General features: G+C 34.0%; 1 protein-coding gene across 1 annotated transcript in view; it reads right to left on the bottom strand.

Annotated features, from left to right (window-relative positions):
* Window positions 1-265: 265 nt before the first annotated feature.
* Window positions 266-22,238, bottom strand: part of SANBR (SANT and BTB domain regulator of CSR) — a 53,039-nt gene continuing 31,066 nt past the window's right edge. The window contains exons 13-23 of the mRNA XM_081264400.1: window positions 18,833-18,985; window positions 17,313-17,458; window positions 16,441-16,540; window positions 15,719-15,751; window positions 14,598-14,697; window positions 8,968-9,059; window positions 7,624-7,652; window positions 7,468-7,541; window positions 6,313-6,401; window positions 3,770-3,861; window positions 266-2,707 (exon numbers count right to left, since the gene is read on the bottom strand). Coding sequence (XP_081120526.1) covers window positions 2,671-2,707; window positions 3,770-3,861; window positions 6,313-6,401; window positions 7,468-7,541; window positions 7,624-7,652; window positions 8,968-9,059; window positions 14,598-14,697; window positions 15,719-15,751; window positions 16,441-16,540; window positions 17,313-17,458; window positions 18,833-18,985 — 945 coding nt within the window. The 3' untranslated portion in view covers window positions 266-2,670. The remainder of the gene's footprint in view (window positions 2,708-3,769; window positions 3,862-6,312; window positions 6,402-7,467; window positions 7,542-7,623; window positions 7,653-8,967; window positions 9,060-14,597; window positions 14,698-15,718; window positions 15,752-16,440; window positions 16,541-17,312; window positions 17,459-18,832; window positions 18,986-22,238) is intronic.

Here is a 22,238-nt window from a genome sequence, read left to right on the forward strand (position 1 = left end):
AAACCAGAAAATACTGGACTAATTATTTAGATTAACTCAATCCCTCCAACAATCCAATAAGGGTGAGAAGAATATTATCCTGTGTCTTTTTCCCCAGCAAATCATCTTTTGATGAGTGGGAAAGTTAGCCTATGAGAACTGGACTGGCTGAGAAGCCCAGTGCCTTTTTCCTGGGAGCTGTGCAACCTGCTCAATGATAGCCAAAAGTTGGCTGAAGAATTATTCCCAGATATTGGAGACAAATGCCTTTTTATATTTATTAAAATTTATCATTAGCAGATAAACATGACAGAGATTCAGCCTCAGCTTCCAAAGCAATTAACAATTTTACAGTATCTGCTTAAGCAGAAAACAACAGGCAAAACAATGGCATTGTGTGCAATCAGCATTGTTATCAGATCATCTTTCCTGCACTGCTTTTACTCATTTGCTTGTTTATTTTTGAAGAGCCATGGAAGGCGCCCAGGGCTGAGCTACACCCCAGACCATCAGAAATATTTTACCCCTGAATATTTTGCTAAATCCTTACCAGGGTACCTTCATTCAAAATACTCTCAAAACTTAAAAGAATTCACCTTGAAACACTAATTTTCCATGAAAACCCATAGAATCTAGAACAATGAGGACTTTTTCAGAGAGTATGGAATAATTCAGATGAAGAGACTTTCCAAACAACTTTTGTCACTAAGGTTTATTTCAATTTAAGAAATGTGAATTCAGAATTAGTGTAATGTAAATCTCAAAGTTTGTGGCAAAAGAACTGCTATTAAGGGTTTGGGTAAAATCTTGATGGAGCCAGGTGTGGTGTTGCACACCTGTAATCCCTGCTACTTGGGAGACAGAGGCAAGTCTCATGACAGCATGGGCAACTTAGTAAGACCCTGTCTCAATATTTTTTTTTAAAAGGGCTGGGAATGTAGCTCAGTGCTAAAGCACTTGCCTAGCATGTACAAGGCCCTGTGTCCAATTCCTGAAAAGAAAAAAAAAATTTTGTGGTACTTGTGCATGTATATAGACAGACATTAACAAAATAAGAAGCACATTCTGAAGAGAATCAAATTTGGACAAATTCTGGTTTGTAAAAATAAATTCAGTTCCCCCAGGAGAAGTAATTTGCATTTTCACCATCAGTTAAAAATGAAAAGAGCACATTTTTCTCTTCTAATTGTGACCATCACAGCACTGTACAAAGTGCAGTACAGTTTGTACTAAAGTACAACAAACCCAAATTCTTTTTATCAGAGAATACAGTAAACCACAACAAGACTCTTAGTTAAACAGGGTTTACATATAATATACTACAAAACATTTTTTTTTGAAAATAAATACTGTATAATCTATTTTCAAGCATCAAACAATTGAAACAAATATATACTGGAACAAAATTTCCAAACAGTTTAAAAATTTATATACATACAAAGCCATACATATAACATCAAATAACATCTAGTTTTATATATGTAAACTAAACATTCACTAAAAATGATTTCTGTATGTGTAAACTAAGTATAACACTTGAACATTTAAAAAGAAACTGATGTTCTGTTACACATTATCAAAGTCTATCCTCTGAATAATTTGAAGACATTTCTACTAAAAGGCAAATACAGACTAAAAATAGAAACAGTGCATCTCAAAGTTTTTCAGAGACTTACATATCAATAATTTTCAAACATATAATTTATTGTGTGCTATGGTTTGAAACAAATTTTCCCTGAGCACTTTCTGTCTGGTTAGAAAAATTAAAACATGATTTATAAAACAGAATTTTATTTTAATTTTTCTTGAAGTATGCAATTTCTTGCCATCTGATATATTTGGGAAGTTTTTAGACATCTGTAAGGTAACCAGCAATCATAACTGTTTTAAAGGGCTACTTGAATGGCTACAGAAATATAGATGGGTCTTGAAGCCCTGAGAACTGTACAATGAGTGTCTCACACAACTGAAGTAATTTGTTATCCTAAAACTATCAATAGTTATTTTAACAAATTCAGAATGGCACTAGTTCACAGAGAAAAAAAGTAATCATTAGTGATTCCAGCTCAGATGATCAAAAGGATAAGCATCGAAAACTGAAAGCCAAAGTTGCATTAGCATTCTATTTTCTATGGAATAATGCTGAAAAAGAAACTAACCCTTCTGCCCAACACAGTATTTAAATACCTACCTCACCTTGAAACTTTATTAATGCAGTTTTGAGATCTGTTGCTCCTTAATATTCATGCAGATTTATAATCAGCATCACTGGAAATTTCATCATATAAACTGCAGTTCTCAATGCTATACCCAAGATTTACAGCCCAAAAGACATACTACGATCAGTGCACATGCACAGTAACACTACCAGTTGTGTTCCCTTAATATTTTAGCCACTTGACCATTTAGGCCTCTTCTCTTCAAATAAATAATAACAAATATTAGGAATCTTAACTATGCAAAATTTGTAAATTGTTTTCTACATAGCCTAGAATTATACTAAAAGAAAATTGGAAGTTTCATATTTACAATTAGATTTTCATAAAACCTAACTATATATGTCTCTTTGTGTCTTGCAAGAACAATTAATAAATAGAACATTGAGAAGTTATCATTCTGAAGATCTTCAAGAAGCAAGCAATTTCAGATGTCCAGGAAGTTATCTTCTGTCTTTTTATATTTTAAGGTGCTTTATACAGGACGCCCTGGACCAAAACGACTTTTAGACCTAGATTTTTTTAAACAGAAAAGAAGGTCAGAGTTGCTTCTAGAATAACAGGAAGTTGCTGCTGCTTTAAGATTGTTTGCTTGACAATATTCAAAGTTTAATGAAATTTCATATAGCTCCATAATTAATTTTGTAAACCCCTTGGAGTAAGATATATTTTGGAATTCATATTAAGAGATCATATGGTATGCATAATGTATAGGAGCAGGGTCCTGTACACATTGTTTCTTCAGTGAAACAAATGAACATTTATATTAAGTGAGAAAAGTGAAGACTACAAATATCAGAGATTAGTTCAAGTTTGTTTTTTTATTTTCTCCCAGTACTGGAGACTGAACCCAGGGATAGAGAAGCACTTTGTCAAAGAGCTATAATCTCCAATCCCTTTTTAAGCAATTTTGAGATAGGATTTTTAGTAAATTGTTTAGGCAATCTTTGATCCTGTGATCCCAAGTAGATGGGATTACAGGCATGGACCACTGCATCTGGCCTCAGTTAAAGGTTGAATTGCACAAATGTACAAATTGACTCACCCACCAAAAAACCTTTGACTTTCTGAGCTTTCTCTATTTCAAAATTATAGATAAGGAATTAGAATGTGTAATATATTAATATTCAAATCTCAATCTTTAAAAGAAAATTTGTGATATAAAATGACATAAGATTTATAAGTTATATTTTATTAAAAACAAAATAATAAAACAAGAAATGGGAAAGACTTCATGGATTTATATGAAGTAATAATATATAATCTACAAAGACTACAAAAATTTTGCTAATTCACAGTTGCATTGTAGCTTTCATTTTTATCAGCACTGGTTTATGAAGCCAGCCCAATAAGTGAAAAACTAAAACAAAAACAAAATAAAACCTTATGCTTTCATTAAATTTTGTGTTCATGAACTTTTCTCAATTTGGGGGTTAAAATCTGGTTCTGATTGATGGTTAATCCTTGAAGCAAAACATAAAACCAAACACAAATGATGTGCTTCTAGTGTTTTTGGCTTAAAAAAAAAATCACTTCAAAATCATGGCCTTCTGAATTAGTTTCTGCTAATTTACCTTGTGTTTTTCTCTGAGCTGTTTTGCCGTGCACTGACTGGTACGGAGGCTTTGATTTGTGCTTCGAGCCTGGAATAAATACCTCCTGCGAACTACAAAATAAAGAAGCAAAATTAAGTTATTTTCAAGGAATAAACAGAAGTTCTGTTTTACTAAAATAGCATATTCTTAAATTAATAAATTATGGTATTTTTAGTCTTTAAAATTCAGACTTTTTGAGGGGTATAATTTACATACAGTAAAATTCACCCTTTTAGCCTACAGTTCGGGGTTTTGACAAATGCATATAGTTTTGTAACTACTATCACAATGAAGATACAGGATAATTCTATCACCCCCCAAAAAATCCTGTGTCCCTTTTAAATTATCCATCTACCACTATAAATTCCTGGCAACCACTCATCTGTTTTCTGTTTCTACAGCTTTGTATTTTCCAGAACATTTTGTGTGTGTGTGTGTGTGTGTGTGTGTGTGTGTCATATAGTACAAACAGCCCGTTTCTCTCACTTAGCATATAATGTACAGGGGATTTATACACATTGTTGTATACATTTGGAGTTTGTTGTCTTTTGTATGTATGTATAGTATATCCATTTGTTAAATGTAAAACTTTTGATGCTAGGAATTCTCTGAATAAAGGGGCTTATTGAGGCATTACAGAAATTAAAACAGAACAAAGAAAGGACCAGGTTCTGGGACAACTTATCTAGCTACTAGCAAGATTAGATAGCAGTTGAGCTTATTCAACCTGGAGACTGGGAGTATTCTTACAATGAAAATTGGAAAATTAAGGCAATAAGTTGCTTACATCAAATTTACATTAGTTACTGATAAAAGTGGCAGGGTATGATGAAGCAGGGGAAGCTTCGGGGTGGGAGGACAGTCTACCACAGAGAAGTATTTGATATTTGAGGATTGGTTGAGGTTCATAGTTGAGAAAATTGTTTTATGAGCTGATTGCATCTGACATTTAGTAAACTGGGGTGTAAGTCAAACTTTCAACATATATTCCTATATTACTTCCTCTCTTTTCTTTTTCCTATTCATCTTTTGGCTTTTTTTTTTTTTTTTTTTTTTTTGGCAGCACCCAGAGCCTCAAGCATGCTAGGCAGGCACTATACTTCTGAGCTACATCCTCAGCCCTTTTTACCTTTTTATTTTGTTTTGAGATAGGGTCTCGAAAAGTTGCCCAGGCTGGCCTTGATCTTGTGATCTTACTGCCTCAGCCTCTAGAGTGGCTAGAATTATGGTCATGCACCACTCTGCTGGCTTCCAGCCCTTCTTAATTTACCATATCTTGTAATTTTATTCTTGTCACATTTATCAGGAAAAGGACATCATTTGGGAGTATTACTAATTTTTGGTATTTATTAGTAAAACCACTATAATTGTATAAACTAATTTATATGGGAGTGTTTAGAAATTGCTACACTATTTTCCAAATGGCCAATTTTTTAATTCCTACTAGGTCTTATATGAGAGTTAGTTGCTTTACATACTCATTAGCACTTGGTACTTTTAAAAAATTCAGACACTTTTAGTTAGTGAATAGTGGTATGGCATTGAGGTTTTAATTTGTATTTCCCTAATGACTAATTATGTTGCATCTTTTCATGTATTTATTTGCCATCTGACTCCCTTCTTTCAAAGTGTTTGATTAATCCTCTGCCTATTTATTTTAATTGAGTTATTACTGAGTTTGGAGAGTTCTTTACAAATAATTGTTTTGTATCTATTTTCTATTAGTACACACAGCTTTTCTTTTCATTCTCTTAATAGTGTTATTGAAAAATAACTTTAAATTGGGATGAATATGATTTGTCAATTTTTTCTTTTATGTTAGTGAAAGAAGAATGCAATCAACAAGAATTTATAAATGTATCTTTTGTAATTGGTGTTGTAGCTAAGAAATATTTGTCTATCCTGTGGTTACAGATATTTTCTCCTATATGTATTTTATTTTATTTTTGATGCTGGGGATAAACCCAGGGCCTCATGCATGCTAAGCACATATTTTACCAGTAAAAGCTATACCCTTAGCAGGAAAGTAAAATTTAAATAAAAGGATTAGGGCAAGAGTTATAGTACATACAAAACATAAATACTTATGATAATACATGATACTGTGACTCATATGTAATTCTAGTTAGAATGCAGGCATTTCTAGTCATCATTTTCAGCAAGATTTCATCTTATTTTAGAGATAACATCTAAATTGCACACACAAAGTTGATCAAAATTAGCACATTCAGAAAAGCTGCCCTCTGGATAGTTAGCATTTGGTTAATAAGGACAGTTATTCTACTTTTGGTGTGACATCACACTTCAGTGACACTATAGTTCATAATGTATGATATAAAGGACCCCTGGACCATAGATAATAGAAAACTTTATGTGAATTGTGGCTAAATAGTACAGAACACAAAATTATCTAAATTGTTCTTTTAAAATTCTTCTTAAAACATCTTTATACTCTTTATGTTAAAAATAAAATATGAAGGAATGTTCTATATAAGTATAATATAATAGTGAACAGTTCTTACTTCTTTTGTTTCCTTTGACTTGACTCGGTCCAGATCACCCAATCTCATTTTTATTAGATGCCCTGTAATTTCAGACATCCGCCGCTGATCTGAAGGTAAAAAATGATAAGTATTATTTCTCATGAGGATGACTTATAATTTTTATTTCTTAAAGAAGATTGTAATCAACAAGGGTTTACAAATGTATCTTTTGCTATTATTTTTCAGATGCATACTTCTATGAAGAATTTAAGGCAAGTGGAAAAATGACTTGTATTTTGATAATTGTGCTGATTTTTAGGTTACTATAAACCTATGATTTGGATATGATTTGAGTATGTCCCCCAAAGGTTTATGTGCTAGAAGCCTGGTGTCCAGTATAGTGATTTTTATTTTTTTAAATTGGGATTGAAATCAGGGGCACTCTACCACTGATTATACCCCCAAAACTTTATTTTTCATTTTTATTTTAAAACCCAGTCTTGCTAAGTTGCTGAGGCTTGCCTCAAACTTGTGATTATCCTGTCTCAGCCTCCCAAGTTGCTGAGATGACAGGTGTGTGTCACCATGCTTGGCCTTCAGTGTGGTGATTCTCAGAGGCGGTGGAACCTTTCAGAGGTGGTAGAACCTTTAAGAGGTGGTAGCACCTTTAACAGATGGGGCCTAGTGGAATGTAGTTAGGTCACTGGGAACACCATCTTTGGAAGAGTTTAATGTAGTCCTTGTGGGACTCTGCTTAATTCCTACAAGAGCAAATTATTATGAAAAGAATAAGCCTGACCCCCAAATCTCTCTTTCTTCCTCCTTTGCTATGTAATCTCTCTCTCTTGCATATGCTCCCACCACGATGCCATCTGCCATGTGGTGATGTAGCCAGAAGGCCTTCACCAGACCAAACATTTTGTTGTAACAACAGAAAATAGACTAAGACATAGCCTAAAACATATTCAGTCATTTTTTTTACAGAAAAAGTAGGGGGCAAAAGTCAGTCTAAAAGGTCTCAAAATTATAGACACATAAAACAATACATTATTCACTGAATTATCTAGTAATGAAATCCTGGTTGGTGACTAAGATAATGTGCAAGTTTTGGGACTTATACCATAGAAAACCTTTGAAGCTATTCAGCATACTTCATAAAATAAAAGATGTTCTTATCCACATAATAAATTTTACCATCTTCTCTTTGTGCATCTTGGTTGAATCTCAAGGACCTTGTGGCATCCCATTTATTCTTCTGCATACTTACACTATTGAAAAAATTTTAAAAAAATTAGCATTGATGCTTCTTTAAGAGTAGATATTTTAATTAGATTAAAGAATAATACTCACATGAAAGGAGACACATCTCTAGAAGCTGACTAAAAAATTAGACAACATTAAGCTCCAATTAGAACATATTTACAAATTAGTTTTATAGCTAATTATAAAAACAGTTTACATTTATTGAGCCAAAAGCATTCAATAAATACCAAGTGCATTTACAGCACTAAGAACATTTACAAGTGTATTTCATTTAAACCTTGCAACAACCATGTGCAGCAGGCAATATTTTATGATCTTCATAATCAAATAGGCTCAGAGAAGTTAAGAAAGTTCTCCAAAGAGATATAGACCTAGAATTTGAATCTACTTTGTCAGTTATGAACATTTAAATTGGGTTTGAATTAATCTAATTTGTGAGCTTGTGCTACCTAACACAAAGATGAATGCACAACCTGTCCAATCTCAGCCCCAGCCTTTCACATATTTTTGGAACTCATAATTTCTGTTTTTAGTCAACTGCAGCTATTACTGTCCTTAGTCCTATCTGTTTTTTTACTCCTTCCTTTAATGGCACAGGGAAATAAAAATCATTTGAAAGGCCATAAAATATAATTTGTTTTTAATTAATTAATTAATTATGGGTACCAGGGATTAAACTCAGGGATACTTGGACACTGAGCCATATCCCCAGCCCTATTTTGTATGTTATTTAGAGACAGGGGTCCCACTGAGTTACTTAGAACCTTGTTTTTGTTGAGGCTGGCTTTGGACTTCAGATCCTCCTGCCTCAGCCTCCTGAGCTGCTGGGATTACAGGCATGTATCACTGTGCCCAGCTTATTTTTAATTTTAAAAGTCTACTTCCCTCTTATTTTTTGAATAAGTGATACTTGTTTAAAATTCAAAAGGTTCAAATAGCAAATATAATAGAAAGCCTCTTACATTTTTAAAAAATATTTTTTTAGTTGTCAATGGACCTTTATTTTTATACACAGTGCTAAGGATTGAACCCAGTGCCTCACACATGCCAGGCAAGTGTTCTACCACAGAGCAGCAAACCCAGCCCTGAAAGCCTCTTACCTTTATCCTCTCCACATTCAGTTCCTTTCCTTAGGGCCAATCAATCTTATCAATTTCTTATGTAGCTTTCTAGAGATAGTTTATGTATATATAAGGAAATTCATACATATTTCCCCATCTCCTTTACACTGTGAACATTGTTCTGCATCTTCTTTTTTTTCATTTGTCAATATATCTTAAAGATCTTTAATCTCAATCTATAAAGAACATCATTCATTTTTACATTACTAGCATTCCATGAGAAACTCATTACTCTTCTATATTTTATTTTTCCTGAATATACTTGCTTATTTCTTCATATGAACTTTAGAATAAAAAAATGATCAGTTACCTTCTCCAATGCCTTTTCTTTCTTTTGTGCACAGGGTGAAGACATCTGCTTTTTTGGTGGTTTAGTGAACTTCTTTGGTTTCTCCTTTTTCCCTGATTATGGAAGGTCAATGTTATGAGTATAAGTCTCAGACCTCTCCAATTTACTTGCTACTTAAAAAAAATACCTTTATTTTGTTTATTCAGTTATTCAGTGCCTCACACATGCTAGGCAAGTGCTCTACCACTGAGCCACAACCCCAGCCCCTTACTTGCTACTTTTAAACAATGAAATCATTTTTAAAAAACCCTAAAAAGCTAAAAATTACCTTTGGACAAAACCCCCAATATAGAGAAATTAAACTGAAACTGACATACATGAGTTCATTTTAATTACATTTTTCCTTCTATTTGGTGAAACTTTTTTGGGGAAAAAAGAGAGAACAATGACGATGAAGTCCCACTTATATGAAATAGGAAAAATGATGGAGAAATTACATATTTATTTTCTGAATTTGACAATGGAATCATTTTCTAATTCCAAAATTTTTACTTAAAATTACTATAATGTAGAAAAATACAATTTGAGAATGGGGTGAGTAGTCATACACATACAAAATATTTTTTTTTTTTAGTTGTAGATGGACACGATACTTTTATTTTATTTATTTATATGCGGTGCTGAGGATTAAACCCAGGGCCTCACACATGCTAGGCGAGCGCTCTACCACTAAGCCACAACCTCAGCCCCCACATACAAAATCTTTAAAATGGTTTTTGCTCAGGAAGGAGGTAGGACAGTAATGATCTTGGGAAGATGCTGAGTTTAGATAAATTATATTCTGGACTAAGTCATTCTTGGAGTCAATATTCTGAATCTATCCTGGCTGACTATGAAGTGGACAAAGGAGGGAAAAAATACAAGGAGGGGGAAGAAGCATTCCATAGAAACAATATATGAAGGTAAGGACTATACTGAATAACTGTTTCCCAAATGAAATTATTTGTTTACCTTCTCCAGAAGTCTTGTTATATTGTTTAAGAAGGAAACTATCAAAATGATAAGTGGAAAACCCATGCTACATAGACAATAACCTTGAAAATGCTGTAACAAAAAATTAATAATCTAGATAGATTTACTTGCCTGCTGACATGTCCTGACCCCCTAACACCTCTCTCTCTGTTAAACTGGGTAACAAGTTTTATAAAGTTGCTAAAAAATATGATAGGGTAGGACATATGGTAATGACAATATGAAGGGGCTGAACAATTCCTTACTAATAAAACAGCCATAAAAACAGAACAAAAAATTATAAACAACCATCTGAAGGTAATAGTAAATAGTCAAAGTTAGGCTGAAAATTGAGCATTTACACTATAAAAATTCATGAAGTAAAACTGAGTTTGTGGCCTTCTTGCCTGAATGTACTTCCTGGCTCAGGGAGGGAAACTGCAGCCTTATGAGCCCAGGCAGAGGATGACAAGTGTTCAAAGTAATAGAGAAGCTACAATTGTAAAGAAGAAATTTTGGAAGCAAGAAAGTCACACAAGACCTAAAATCTAAAATGTGAGTACAAAATGTCCATATTCTTAGTCAAGTATTAAACTTGGAAACTGTATGAGAGATTCTAGGAAGCCCAGGTAAAAGGCAGGTAGAAACTATGTTGGACCATCCACTCTGCAAAACAGAACTGCTCTTAGTGAGATATGGGAGTTTTTTTGTGCTTTTGAATGGATTCTTTCCCCAAACTGCACATATCTCAAGCTTCTGACAGCAAGACATCTTACTGGCTTGATGTATCAGAGTATAGACTTAGATCTGAAAAAACTACTAAAAATTCAGGTGGCATTTGTAAACCACGGGATCCACTAAGTAGGTGAGCCCCAATATCTGAATGTCCTTGGCTGACTCCTAAACTACACAGGATGGTGTGACTGGGGATGAGGGTGAGGTAGGCTAAAGCAATAGCCTACCTGTGCAGTTAGCAGTTAAAACAACTGTGCAGAGACAATCATCTACTGCATATCATAGGTGAGACAGTCTGCAATTTGAATCAGGTAAATTAACCACCTACTAGAACAACAACAACAACAACAAAAATCAACGATCCTCAGAAGAATAAACCAGATTTCAGAGTTGCATAAGGAAAACCTTCATTTTTCAACCAAAAGTTTCAAAATAGAAATTCTGACCCTCTTAGAAAAGAAACAGTTAACAGAAACTGACTTGGAGAGGGCCTACATATTGGGTTTAGCAGATACTTCAAAACAAATGTTAATAGAGGAAAAAATTGTTTTATTTAGTGAACACAGAATGTCAAGCAAGAAGTAGAAACCATAAACAAGAACTGAACAAATTCTGAGCTCTTTTCAACAATAATCAAAATAAAAAACTTTCCTATATAAGCTCAAAAAATTTTGAAATAGCAGAAGAATGAATCAGTAAAAATGAAGATAAAGTATTAGAAATTATCCAATCTAAATCTAAATCTAAATCTAAAGAACAAAGGGCAAAGAGAAGTTAAATGAAAAGAAACAAAGTCTTCAAGTCTCTGGGACAGTATCAATTTATTTTTAAAATTCTTTTGGTGGAATAAGGGGTCAAATGCAGGAGCACGCACCACTAAGCTATATCCCAGCCTTGTTATTTTTAGACAGGGTCTTGCTAAATTGCCCAGGCTGGCCTTGACCTTACCTCAGAGTAGCTAGGATTATAGGCTTGTACCACTGTACCCAGCTCATCTGCTACATGTGCAACTGAAATTCCAGAAGATGAGGGGAAGATATTTAAAGAAACAATGACTGTAAGCTCCCCAAAATTTGTGAAAAACATCAATTTATAGATCTAAGAAGCTCAATAGACCTTAAGCATGATAACGGAAAAGAAAACTATGTCTAGGCACAACATAGTCAAATTTCTAAAAGATAATGATAAAATCTTGAAAGCAGCAAGATAAAACAGACAACATAAAATGACACAACAGCAAGATAAAATGACACTATTGATGGCTGACTTCTTGTCAGAAACAGTGCAAGCCAGAAAACAGAGTCTCAGTTACTGAGTAGCTGAGGATTACAGATGCATGCCACCATGTCTAGTCTTTTACTTTTTTTTTTTTTTTGTACTGGGGATTAAACTCAGGGGCACTCAACCACTGAGCCACATCCCCAGCCCTGTTTTGTATTTTATTTAGAGACAGGGTCTCACTGAGTTGCTTAGTGCCTCACTGAGGCTGGCTTTGAAGGAGCAATCCTCCTGCCTTAGCCTCCTGAACTGCTGGAATTACAGGTATGTACCACCACTCCTGGCTAGCCTTACATTCTTAAGTGACGTGCAATCATTTAAAGCAAAAATCATAACATTGTTGAGTTTACAATGTACATACAGTTGACCCTACGTATTTGTGTTCTACATCTGTGGATTCAATCAACTGCAGATTGAAAATATTGGGGGGAAAAACTGTCTGTACTGAAAATGTACAAACTTTTTTCTTGTCATTAAGAAAAAACAATATAGTATAATAATTATTTAAATAGTATTTGTGTCCATCTACAACTAAAAAAATATTTTAACCCTAGTCACTTTGCAAAAACAATTTTTCAGATTTTTATAAAGTTAAATACATTTACTATGTGACCCAGAAATTCTATTTTAGGGGTCTCTTCAAGAAAAATGAAAACATGTCCACAGTAATTTGTAAGCAAATATTCACAGCAGCATTATTCATAATAACCAACAATTGGAAGCAACCTAAATGTCCATGAAATTGTGAATAGATAAATATGGCATACTCTTATAATGTAATACTACTCTGCAAAAAAAATGAAAAAACTACAGACATATGCAACAATATGGGTGAATCTCAGAAATAAACTATGTGAAAGAAGACAAAGACAAAAGACTGCTCATGATTCCATTCATATGAAATCCTACAAAAAGTAACCATAGTGACAAAAAACGGTTGCCTCAGAATTGAAAGGGAAATTAATGTAAAGGGCAGGATAGAATATTTTGGAATGATATGCTAGACCTGTATGCCAAAACTCACCAATACAAAAATGGGTGTGTTTTATTAAATGTAAATTATACCTCAAATAGTTGAAAAACATGAACATATTAGCAATTTCTCCTTGACGAATGATAAATGAAAAAAAATAATAAAATACCAGTTTGGGGTTCAATCTCTGGTACTCCCACAAAATAAAAAACAACAATAACATTTTTTTTCATTAGGGGATTCAACATGTTAAGGAAAATTAAGTAAAACAAAGATAAGACAAAGAGAGGGCCACATTGGTTTTTTTGTTGTTGTTAATGTACCTTTATTTACTTATTTATTTTATGTGGTGCTGAGGATGGAACCCAGTGCCTCACACATGCTAGGCAAGTGCTCTGCCACTGAGCCACAACTCCAGCTCCCCCACATTGTCTTTTTAATGTCTTATAAAGGATCATTTAACAGGCCCACTCAACAATTATTTAATTCTCTAAAAAAGCTCCTTTTGCTATTATTTTTATTTTTTAAAAATTTTGATGCTGGAGACCAAACTCAGAGCCTTGTGCATGCTAAATATGTGCTCTATCAACTGAGCTGCAACCATAATCTCAACTATCTACTGGTTGAAGTCCAGACATAGTAAAGATACATGTTATCTTGTTTTCCTAACAGAATTGGAAATTATTTCTATCTAGTAGAAAATATAACCTCAAGGTTTATTCATTTATTGCTTTGTAGGACATTAATCATTTTGGTAAACTTTATAAACTTTGTTTAACTTTATAAAAATCTGACTTACAATCTTTTTTTAACATGGGATTACAGTGGCCCACACCTGTAATCCCAGCAGCTCTGGAGGCTAAGGCAGGAGGATCTCAAGTTCAAAACCAGCCTTAGCAAAAGCGAGGTGGTGCTAAGCAACTCAGTGAGACCCTGTCTCTAAATAAAATACAAAATATGGCTGGGGATGTGGCTCAGTGGCCGAGTGCCCCTGAGCTCAATCTCGGGTACTCCCCACTCCCCCCCCAAAACCTACAAAACACCAAAAAAACAAATACCTATAACACGTGAGTCTTTAAAAGGCTGTTTTGAACCAATTTTACCTGCTGTTTCTTGAAACCAATGAGTTGAAAAGTTTTGACCCAACTTCATATTATAGTTGTATAATAAACATGCTTTTTAAAAAAAATTTAGTTGTAGATGGACACAATATCTTTATTTATTTATTTATTTTTATGTGGTGCTAAGGATTGAACTCAGTACCTCATGCTTGCAAGGCAACCGCTCTACCGCTGAGCTATAACCCTAGCCCATAAACATGCTTTTAATATTTAAAAAAAATCATACTTATTGAACGGCTTATTTGAGTTCCACTTCAAATCATCTCAGGTTCGTGTCTCTGATCACATTTCACCTAATCTGAGTCACAGATTACACTGGAAGTGGAAATTGGCAGATTTATTTCTCAGTACACTGTACTTTACAACTTTATGGGAATCTTAAAGGAGCATCCTTTCTTTCTTTTACTCCCAATGTTATAACCTGCCACATAGAAACATTTTAAAGACAATTTCCCAATCCTTGCTTGCATCAAGCTTCAGAATATAACTTCTTCATAAAGAATGTGATTTAATTTTAATTTAGAAGTCAATACTTTGTTTCTTGGATACTTCTTCTTCATCACCAACTTCATCTTCAGTGACCTCAGATCCAGTGGTATATTCTTCTTCTTCTGAAAATAATGACTGTTGTTTCTAAATTAACAAACACATCTATTACAAATGTATTATTATCAACTCTGTAATGAATTCCTTAAAACACATTTAACTATACTTATTTTGGATGAATTAGTTGAACAAGAGCTGATAAAATGACTCCTGTCTACCTTGCACAACATTCAGGATATGGTCATAGGAATTTCTATGTTTAGGGCTGGTGATGTAGCTCAGTGGCAGAACACTTGCCAAGCAGTGTGAGTTTACAAGTTTGATCCCCAGAACTGAGAATTTCTATATTCTGGATTGCATTACATCTAATATTTTTAAAAAACATTTTTTAAAGATGTTGATGGAACTTTATTTTATTCATTTATTTATATGTGGTGCTGAGAATCAAATCCAGTGCCTCACACATGCTAGGCAAGTGTTCTACCACTGAGCCACAACCCCAGCACCTACATCTAATATTTTAAAATTTATTTCCTTCACAGAATCTAGAAACGTGATAGACAGATAATCAGTATTTGTTGAACTTTTGTCACTCAACATGTTACTTGATGTTAAGATTAAATTAAAACACAAAGGCTGGCATTAAAGTTGTTAACAAGTACATGTGTACACTCTCTCAATGAATGTGGCCTTTATTACTTAAACTTTTCTGTACCTATCAGTCCTATTGTTTGCTATCCCTAACCCAAATTTCTATCCTATTTTTATAAATACTGAGTAAGCAGATTAAAAAAAGAACCAATTAAACAATCAAATAATGAGACCTTAGTAGATTTTTTATTTGTTTAATGTTCTATATGTGATTTAAAGTGACTTTAAAAAGTCTTTTAATAAGATCTATGGCTTATGCAATCAGATAATGGAGATGATATGTCCCTCTTAAACAATCTAACAACATTTTTAGTATGTGCAAAATTGAAGAAGCTGAAAAAGTAGATATACATTTCACTAAAACTTACAAAGTAAGTCACTGATAATATTCTATTAAATTAAACTTTAATTTAGGAAGAAAGAGAGCCATGAAAGCTGAATATAATTGCTTACTTACCAGTTGCAGAGTCCAGTTTTTTAGGGACAAGAACTGTAAAAAGAGGAAGAAGAGATTACTAAATCTGCACTCACTCACATTGCACCTCCTTATTTTCACATGGATATTACAGAAGAGTTAAAACAAGTTCCTTTCCCAGTTGAAACAACTTAAAATTCAGGTTGAAACTGATATATTAAGTTAATATATCTGTCTTTTAAATCTTCTATTAAGAGAAGAATGTGAATGTTTAAAAAAAGCAAAAAGGGCTGGGCATGTAGTTCAGTTAGGCAACATGCAACAGAGTCTTGGTTTAATTCCAAGACTTTACAGGAAAAACAAAAAAGAAAAAGAAAAAAATTGACACTTTTCCAGCTTCATTTCCAAATGATAAAAGTAAGTCACATGTAAAGATAACAGACTTTTTGTTATTTTTGAACAATTTTGAAAAATTGAATGTATTTGAAAAACTAAACATATTTCTGACTTAATAAAAAATTTCATACCAAATGTTATAGAAATAGAGGAGACAAAATATTCATTCATATTATCTTCATTTCTCGGTAGTTCTTAATTCTTTGAGGGCAAGGAACATATCCTAGCACTCTTATAATCATATCAACTCAGCATAATACCTTGTTATGATTAGATAGTTCAATTTCAACTTAAACTGACCAAGTTCCTGTCAAACATGAAACATCATCAATTGTTCATATGGAGAATAAGTAAAATTAGTTACTCACAGCATTGAGCTCTCCAGTTTTGGGGCCCCATGGTGTATGTGGCTCCAGTAAAACATCACATTCTAGACCCTTTTCATCAGAGGAGCCAACTGCAGGATCACTTGAAAGAAAACACATTTTTGTGAATTGTGAAAATTCTTAAAAATTTAAATGAGAATATCTTTTAACTGCAAATATTTTATTGTCAATTTTAAGAAAAATGGTTTGGATTAAATTCTCACACCACAAAAAAGAAAGGAATACAGTTCCTGAATATAAGGATGCCATTTCAACATTTTCATTTCTTAATTCATCTAGCAATTCCCCTTTATGGAAGATGACCTCAACCATCAAAACTTTTTCTAGCTGTATCAATTAAGCAATTAAAAAGGGCTTGGGCTAGGGGTATAGCTTGGAGGTAGAGTATTTGCCTAGTACCTATGAAGTTCTAGGATTCACCCCCAGTAACAACAAAAAAATGGGAGAGGAAGTGGAGGAGGAAGAGGGGGAGGGAGAAAAGGGGAAGGAATAAGGAGGAGGTGAAGTAGGAATGCTCAAGCAAATGTGGAAAAAAATTAAAAATCCTCAAAAAATTGGATTTAGAATCCCAACTTTTTTAATCACCAAGAACTCTTCATTAGTTTTTTTTTTTTTTCTCTTGGATCTCAGATATTTTTAAGTATTTTGCCTACCAAATAAATATATGCTTACACTTATTGTAAGCTAACATAATTTCAGCTAAACTATCTGAAGCAATGAAAACTACTTAAGGACTGACATTATTGATTTGGGAAAGCACTAGATATCAGGGAATTCTGAAATGGGAACCTTCACTGAATTCCCCCACTGAATAAGGCTGTAATTCAGTGTTGTTGGATTTTTTTCCCCCTCACCTAACCAAATCTTTAGAAAAAGGCACAACAATGACATCTTTGTGCTTATTTAGATCGTCCAGTATTCTAGTAGTTGGAACGGACAGCAAATCTCCACCTTCACCTTGATCATGAAGCGTAACCATGTGGTCCTTCACTTTACAGCCCTGTCATGTAAGAGATACTAAATTAGAGAGGTTGATTCATTAATAAAAACATTTCTTTAAAGATCACTGTTCTTATTCTTCTTTGCTTAGTCAAATCATATTTAAAAACATTTCTTGAAAAAAAAAAGTAAAAAGATTGAAACATAAGTGTACAGCTTCAAAAATACCCAATAATATCCATTTAACCACCACCCACCTTAAAAAAAGAAAACACAAATGCACATATGCACCTGTGCACACGCACACACATACACACGAGAACACTCCAGGAATCACCCATGGGTCCATTCCTGATCATTTAACTGCTTCCCTTCTCCCAAAAGATAATTTCTATCCTCTATCCCAATTGTATGGTACATTCCCAGCCCTTTTTTAAAATTTTGAGACAGTGTCTTGCTAAATTGCCAAGGCTTGTGATTCTCTTGCTTCAGCCTCTTAAATTGCTGGATTACAAGTATGTATGCCTGGCATATTGTCTTTTTTTTTTTTTTTTTGGTACTGATTTGTAGGATTCATATCTATATAGGTGAGTTTGGGGAACATTTACATCTTTGAGTGTTCCAATTTATGAACGTGGTACAACTATCCATTTTTAAAGTCTCCTTATTTTCTCTCATTAAATAATTGTTTTCTGCATAGAGTTCTTGCATATATTTTGTTAGGAATAAATCTAGGTATTCACTTCTCAACCCATACCTATATATAGGGAGTGGTTCATCTTTGGTGCTTTATAAATATTTTTTTGTATGGATGATGGTGATGAAAAGCTTTAAGTTCCTTTCACCCACTCATGAAATTTAATTATATAACATTTCAAAAGTGTTAGCGATCACGGAATATAATCTATACTAGTATACACATACAGCACCAAGATATATGTGCAAGGATGTTCATTACAAAACTTATAATACCATCAATCTGGAAACAACATAAATGTTTATCAACAGGATAATGGTTAAAGAAATTGTGATATATGCATAGTTTGGACTATCACACAGCAGTTAAATGAACTGTCATAGAGAGATAACCTAGGTATGTTGTTGAGTGGAAAAGTGCAAGTTTCAGAATAATATGAGTAGTATAATTCCATATCTGAAACAAAACAAAACAAAAAAATACAAATCATTTGTGCCTAAAATGTATTTAAAAGGTCCAAAAGGAAACTATTAAACATAGTTACCTATAAGGAAATGGAGACTAGGAGAATGGTGTTAAGAGGAACTTTATTTCTTCTTATACTTATTTATGTACTGTTAGAAAACTTTTCTACATGAATATATTACTTTTATACTTTAAAAACAATATGAGGAGAAAGGGTTTACATAAAAGTGTTAGGGAGTGTGTTACTATAAAAGCGCAACATTCAAAATTTACCTTTGTAAGCTGAGTGGGATCAAATCGAAGAACCTTTTGATTGCAGCAGGGATAAATTCCAGTGCCAACAGTGCTCAGTGAGTTTGCTGCAGTAGAATAAACTACTGTTTCTGAGTGGTACTGACAATGTGAAAGTTCAATACAGAGAAAAGCCTGAGAAAAAGAAATATATAAAATCAATGATTATTCCCACAATGAAATTATACATCTCAGGGGTTGGGGTTGTGGCTTGTGGTGGAGTGCTTGCCTGGCATGTGTGAGGTACTGGGTTCAATCCTCAGCATCACATAAAAATAAATAAATAATGGGCTGGGGATGTGGCTCAAGCAGTAGTGCGCTCGCCTGGCATGCGTGCGGCCTGGGTTCGATCCTCAGCACCACATACAAACAAAGATGTTGTGTCTGCCGAAAACTAAAAAATAAATATTAAAAAAAAATCTCTCTCTCCCTCTCTCTCTCTCTCTCTCTCTCTCACTCTCTCTTATAATAAATAAATAAATAAATAAAATAAAGGGGCCCAAAACCACAAATACACGGAGCACTGGAGGAACCCAGCAACCCCATCAGGGTAGTGCCCAGGACACATTGTCCATCAGATCCCTCATCAGACAAACCAGAGGGAGCGCAGGGTTGGACATCTGCGCCTCCGCCAGAGCAGTACTAACTCCAGAGATGGGAGTTCAAATCATTCCCATAGGGGTAAAAGGACCTCTTCCCAAAGGAACAGTAGGCTTATTATTGGGACGCAGCTCTTCTACTCTAACAGGACTTATGATAAGTCCTGGGGTAATTGATCCCGATTATGAAGGTAAAATAAAAATTATAGCCAGTTCTCCAAAGGGTATATCAGTAATTTCACCAGGAGATAGAATAGCACAGTTACTAATAATACCCAGCCTACATGATAAATTTTTCAGTCGTACTGTAGAAAGAGGTTCCAAGGGATTAGGTTCCACGGGTGTAGATTGGGCTATGCTTTCTTTAAATTTAGATTCTTGCCCCATGCTAAAACTAAATATTCAAGGACATGAATTTAATGGGCTACTGGATACAGGTGCAGACCTTAGCATCATCTCTCGTCAAGAATGGCCAAAACATTGGCCATTACAACAAGCCACTCAAACGCTTCGAGGCCTAGGAGTGGCGACTAATCCCCATAGAAGTGCAATGGTATTAGATTGGAAGGTTTTCCTGAGGAGCTGTTTTGTTTGGCGTGTGTGGTTCTAAAAATAAAGTTCGTTTCTTTTGATAAGTGTCTCCTGAATTGTGCCCAGCCAGACCGCGGCATCCATCAACAACTAAAAAAATATTTTAAAAAATTATACATCTCAAAAATACTATACTGAAAAACATGTGTTGTGTATTTCACTTATATGAAATGTACCAGAAAGGCAGATTTATAGATAAAGTAGATTAATGATTGTCACAGGGAGTGGAAGCAGATGGGCAAATGGGACTTTTCTGGGTGATGAAAATGTACTATAATCAGTTTGTGGTGATTATTGTACAACTGTAAATTTACCAAAAATTACGTAGTTGTGATAAGTGAATTTTATAGCATGTAGTGTACCTCAATAAAGTTATGAAAAAGAAAAACCACTTTATTCAAAATTCTAATGAATTACACTGATATTTACTCAGAAAATTTCCAATGAAACATGCAATAAAAATTTGCCTTACTTTATTATTCCTTGACACATATACACATATATATTTCTTGGTGGTATGGGAATTGAACCCAGGGGTGCTTTACCACACCCTAAGGAAATGGAGACTAGGAGAATGGTATTAAGAAGGACTTCTATTTCTTCTTATACTTATTTATGTACTGTTAGAAAACTAACAGAAAACTGGAATTTTATTATTTTGAGACAGGCTCTTGCTAAATTTCTGATGCTGTCCTTGAACTTGTGATCTTCCTGCCTCAGCCTCCTGAGTCTCTGGGATTACATATGTGCACCACTGTGCCTGGCTCCTTGATAATTTTTTCTATGACATATTTTTGAGGTAAATATTTATCATCAGTATAATGAAAATTGTCCTTTGAGTTATTAGAGAAAAGACCTTACCAAGGTTTAATTATAGATTAAATAATCAGATTTCAAATGTGTATATAAATTGGCAAAAATTCAAAGAAAAAAACAAAATTAGCTGGGCAGAGTGGCTCACACCTGCAATCCCAGCAGTTAGGGCTGAGGCAGGAAGATCACAAGTTCAAGACCAGCCTCAGCAACTTAGTGAGGCCCAAGCAACTTAGCGAGACCCTGTCTCAAAAATTTAAAAAATTAAAAATGGCTGGAGGGACTGGGACTGTAGCTCAGTGGCAGAGTGCTTGCCTAGCATGTGTTATGCACTGGGTTCAATCCTTAGCACCACATAAAAATAAACAAATAAAATAAAGGCATTCTGTCCATCTATACCTACAAAAAACAGGAAAAAAAAAAAAAAAAGGAATGGGGATGTGTCTCAGTGGTTGAGAGCCCATGGGTTCAATACCCAGTACCAAAACAAAACAAAACAACAAACAAACATAAAGTCCCCACCATCAACAAATTAACACCCCCCCCCCCCAAAAATCAAACAAACCTGACAATATCAAATGTTAGTGAGATATAGAGAAATAAGAACTCTGACACATACCTGGTAGGAATGCAAAAAGGTTGAGGAACTTTAGAAAACTGCTAGGTAAATGGTAAATTTTATATTTACTATAGAATCTTATAATCTTATTTCTAGGAAATTAATCAAGAAAAGTAAAAACCTATATTCATAGGAAAACCTGTAAGAAAATGTTTATAGCAACTTTCTTCATAATGGTCCTCATCTAGAATCACTACAAATGTCCTTCAGCTGGCAAATGGAATAACGTATTGTGCTATATTCATATAACGACTCTACCTGGCAATAAAAAGAAACAAACCAATACATGCAACAACAGGGAAAAATTTCAATTCCATTTTGCTGAATGAAAGAAGTTATAGTTGAATAGCTAAATACTGTATGGTTTTATTTAGATGATATCCTGGAAATGGCAAAACTATAGACAGAAAACAGATCAGACTCCAGTTCAGAGTGACTGGAATCACTTCTTCCTGGGAAGAAGAAATTAACTGAAAAAGGGCAAATGGAAGCTTTTTAGAGTGATGGAAGTATTCTGTACTTTGATGGTAATGGCAGTAATATTACTATGTGTATTTACCAACCTAGATATGGATGGATTTTATTATATATAGAATATGATTCAGTAAAATTGATTTAAAAAATTGTGGGAAGGGCTAGGAATGTGGCTCAGTGGTAGAGCACTTGTCTAGCATTTGTGAAGCCCTGGGTTTGAACCCTAGCACTGTAAAAATAAAATAAAATAAAATCCTGGAAACATAGAGAGCTCATTAAGTGGGAACTTATA

This window comes from Spermophilus citellus, assembly GCF_964194105.1.
Source record: "Spermophilus citellus genome assembly, chromosome: 13".
NCBI lineage: Eukaryota > Metazoa > Chordata > Mammalia > Rodentia > Sciuridae > Spermophilus > Spermophilus citellus.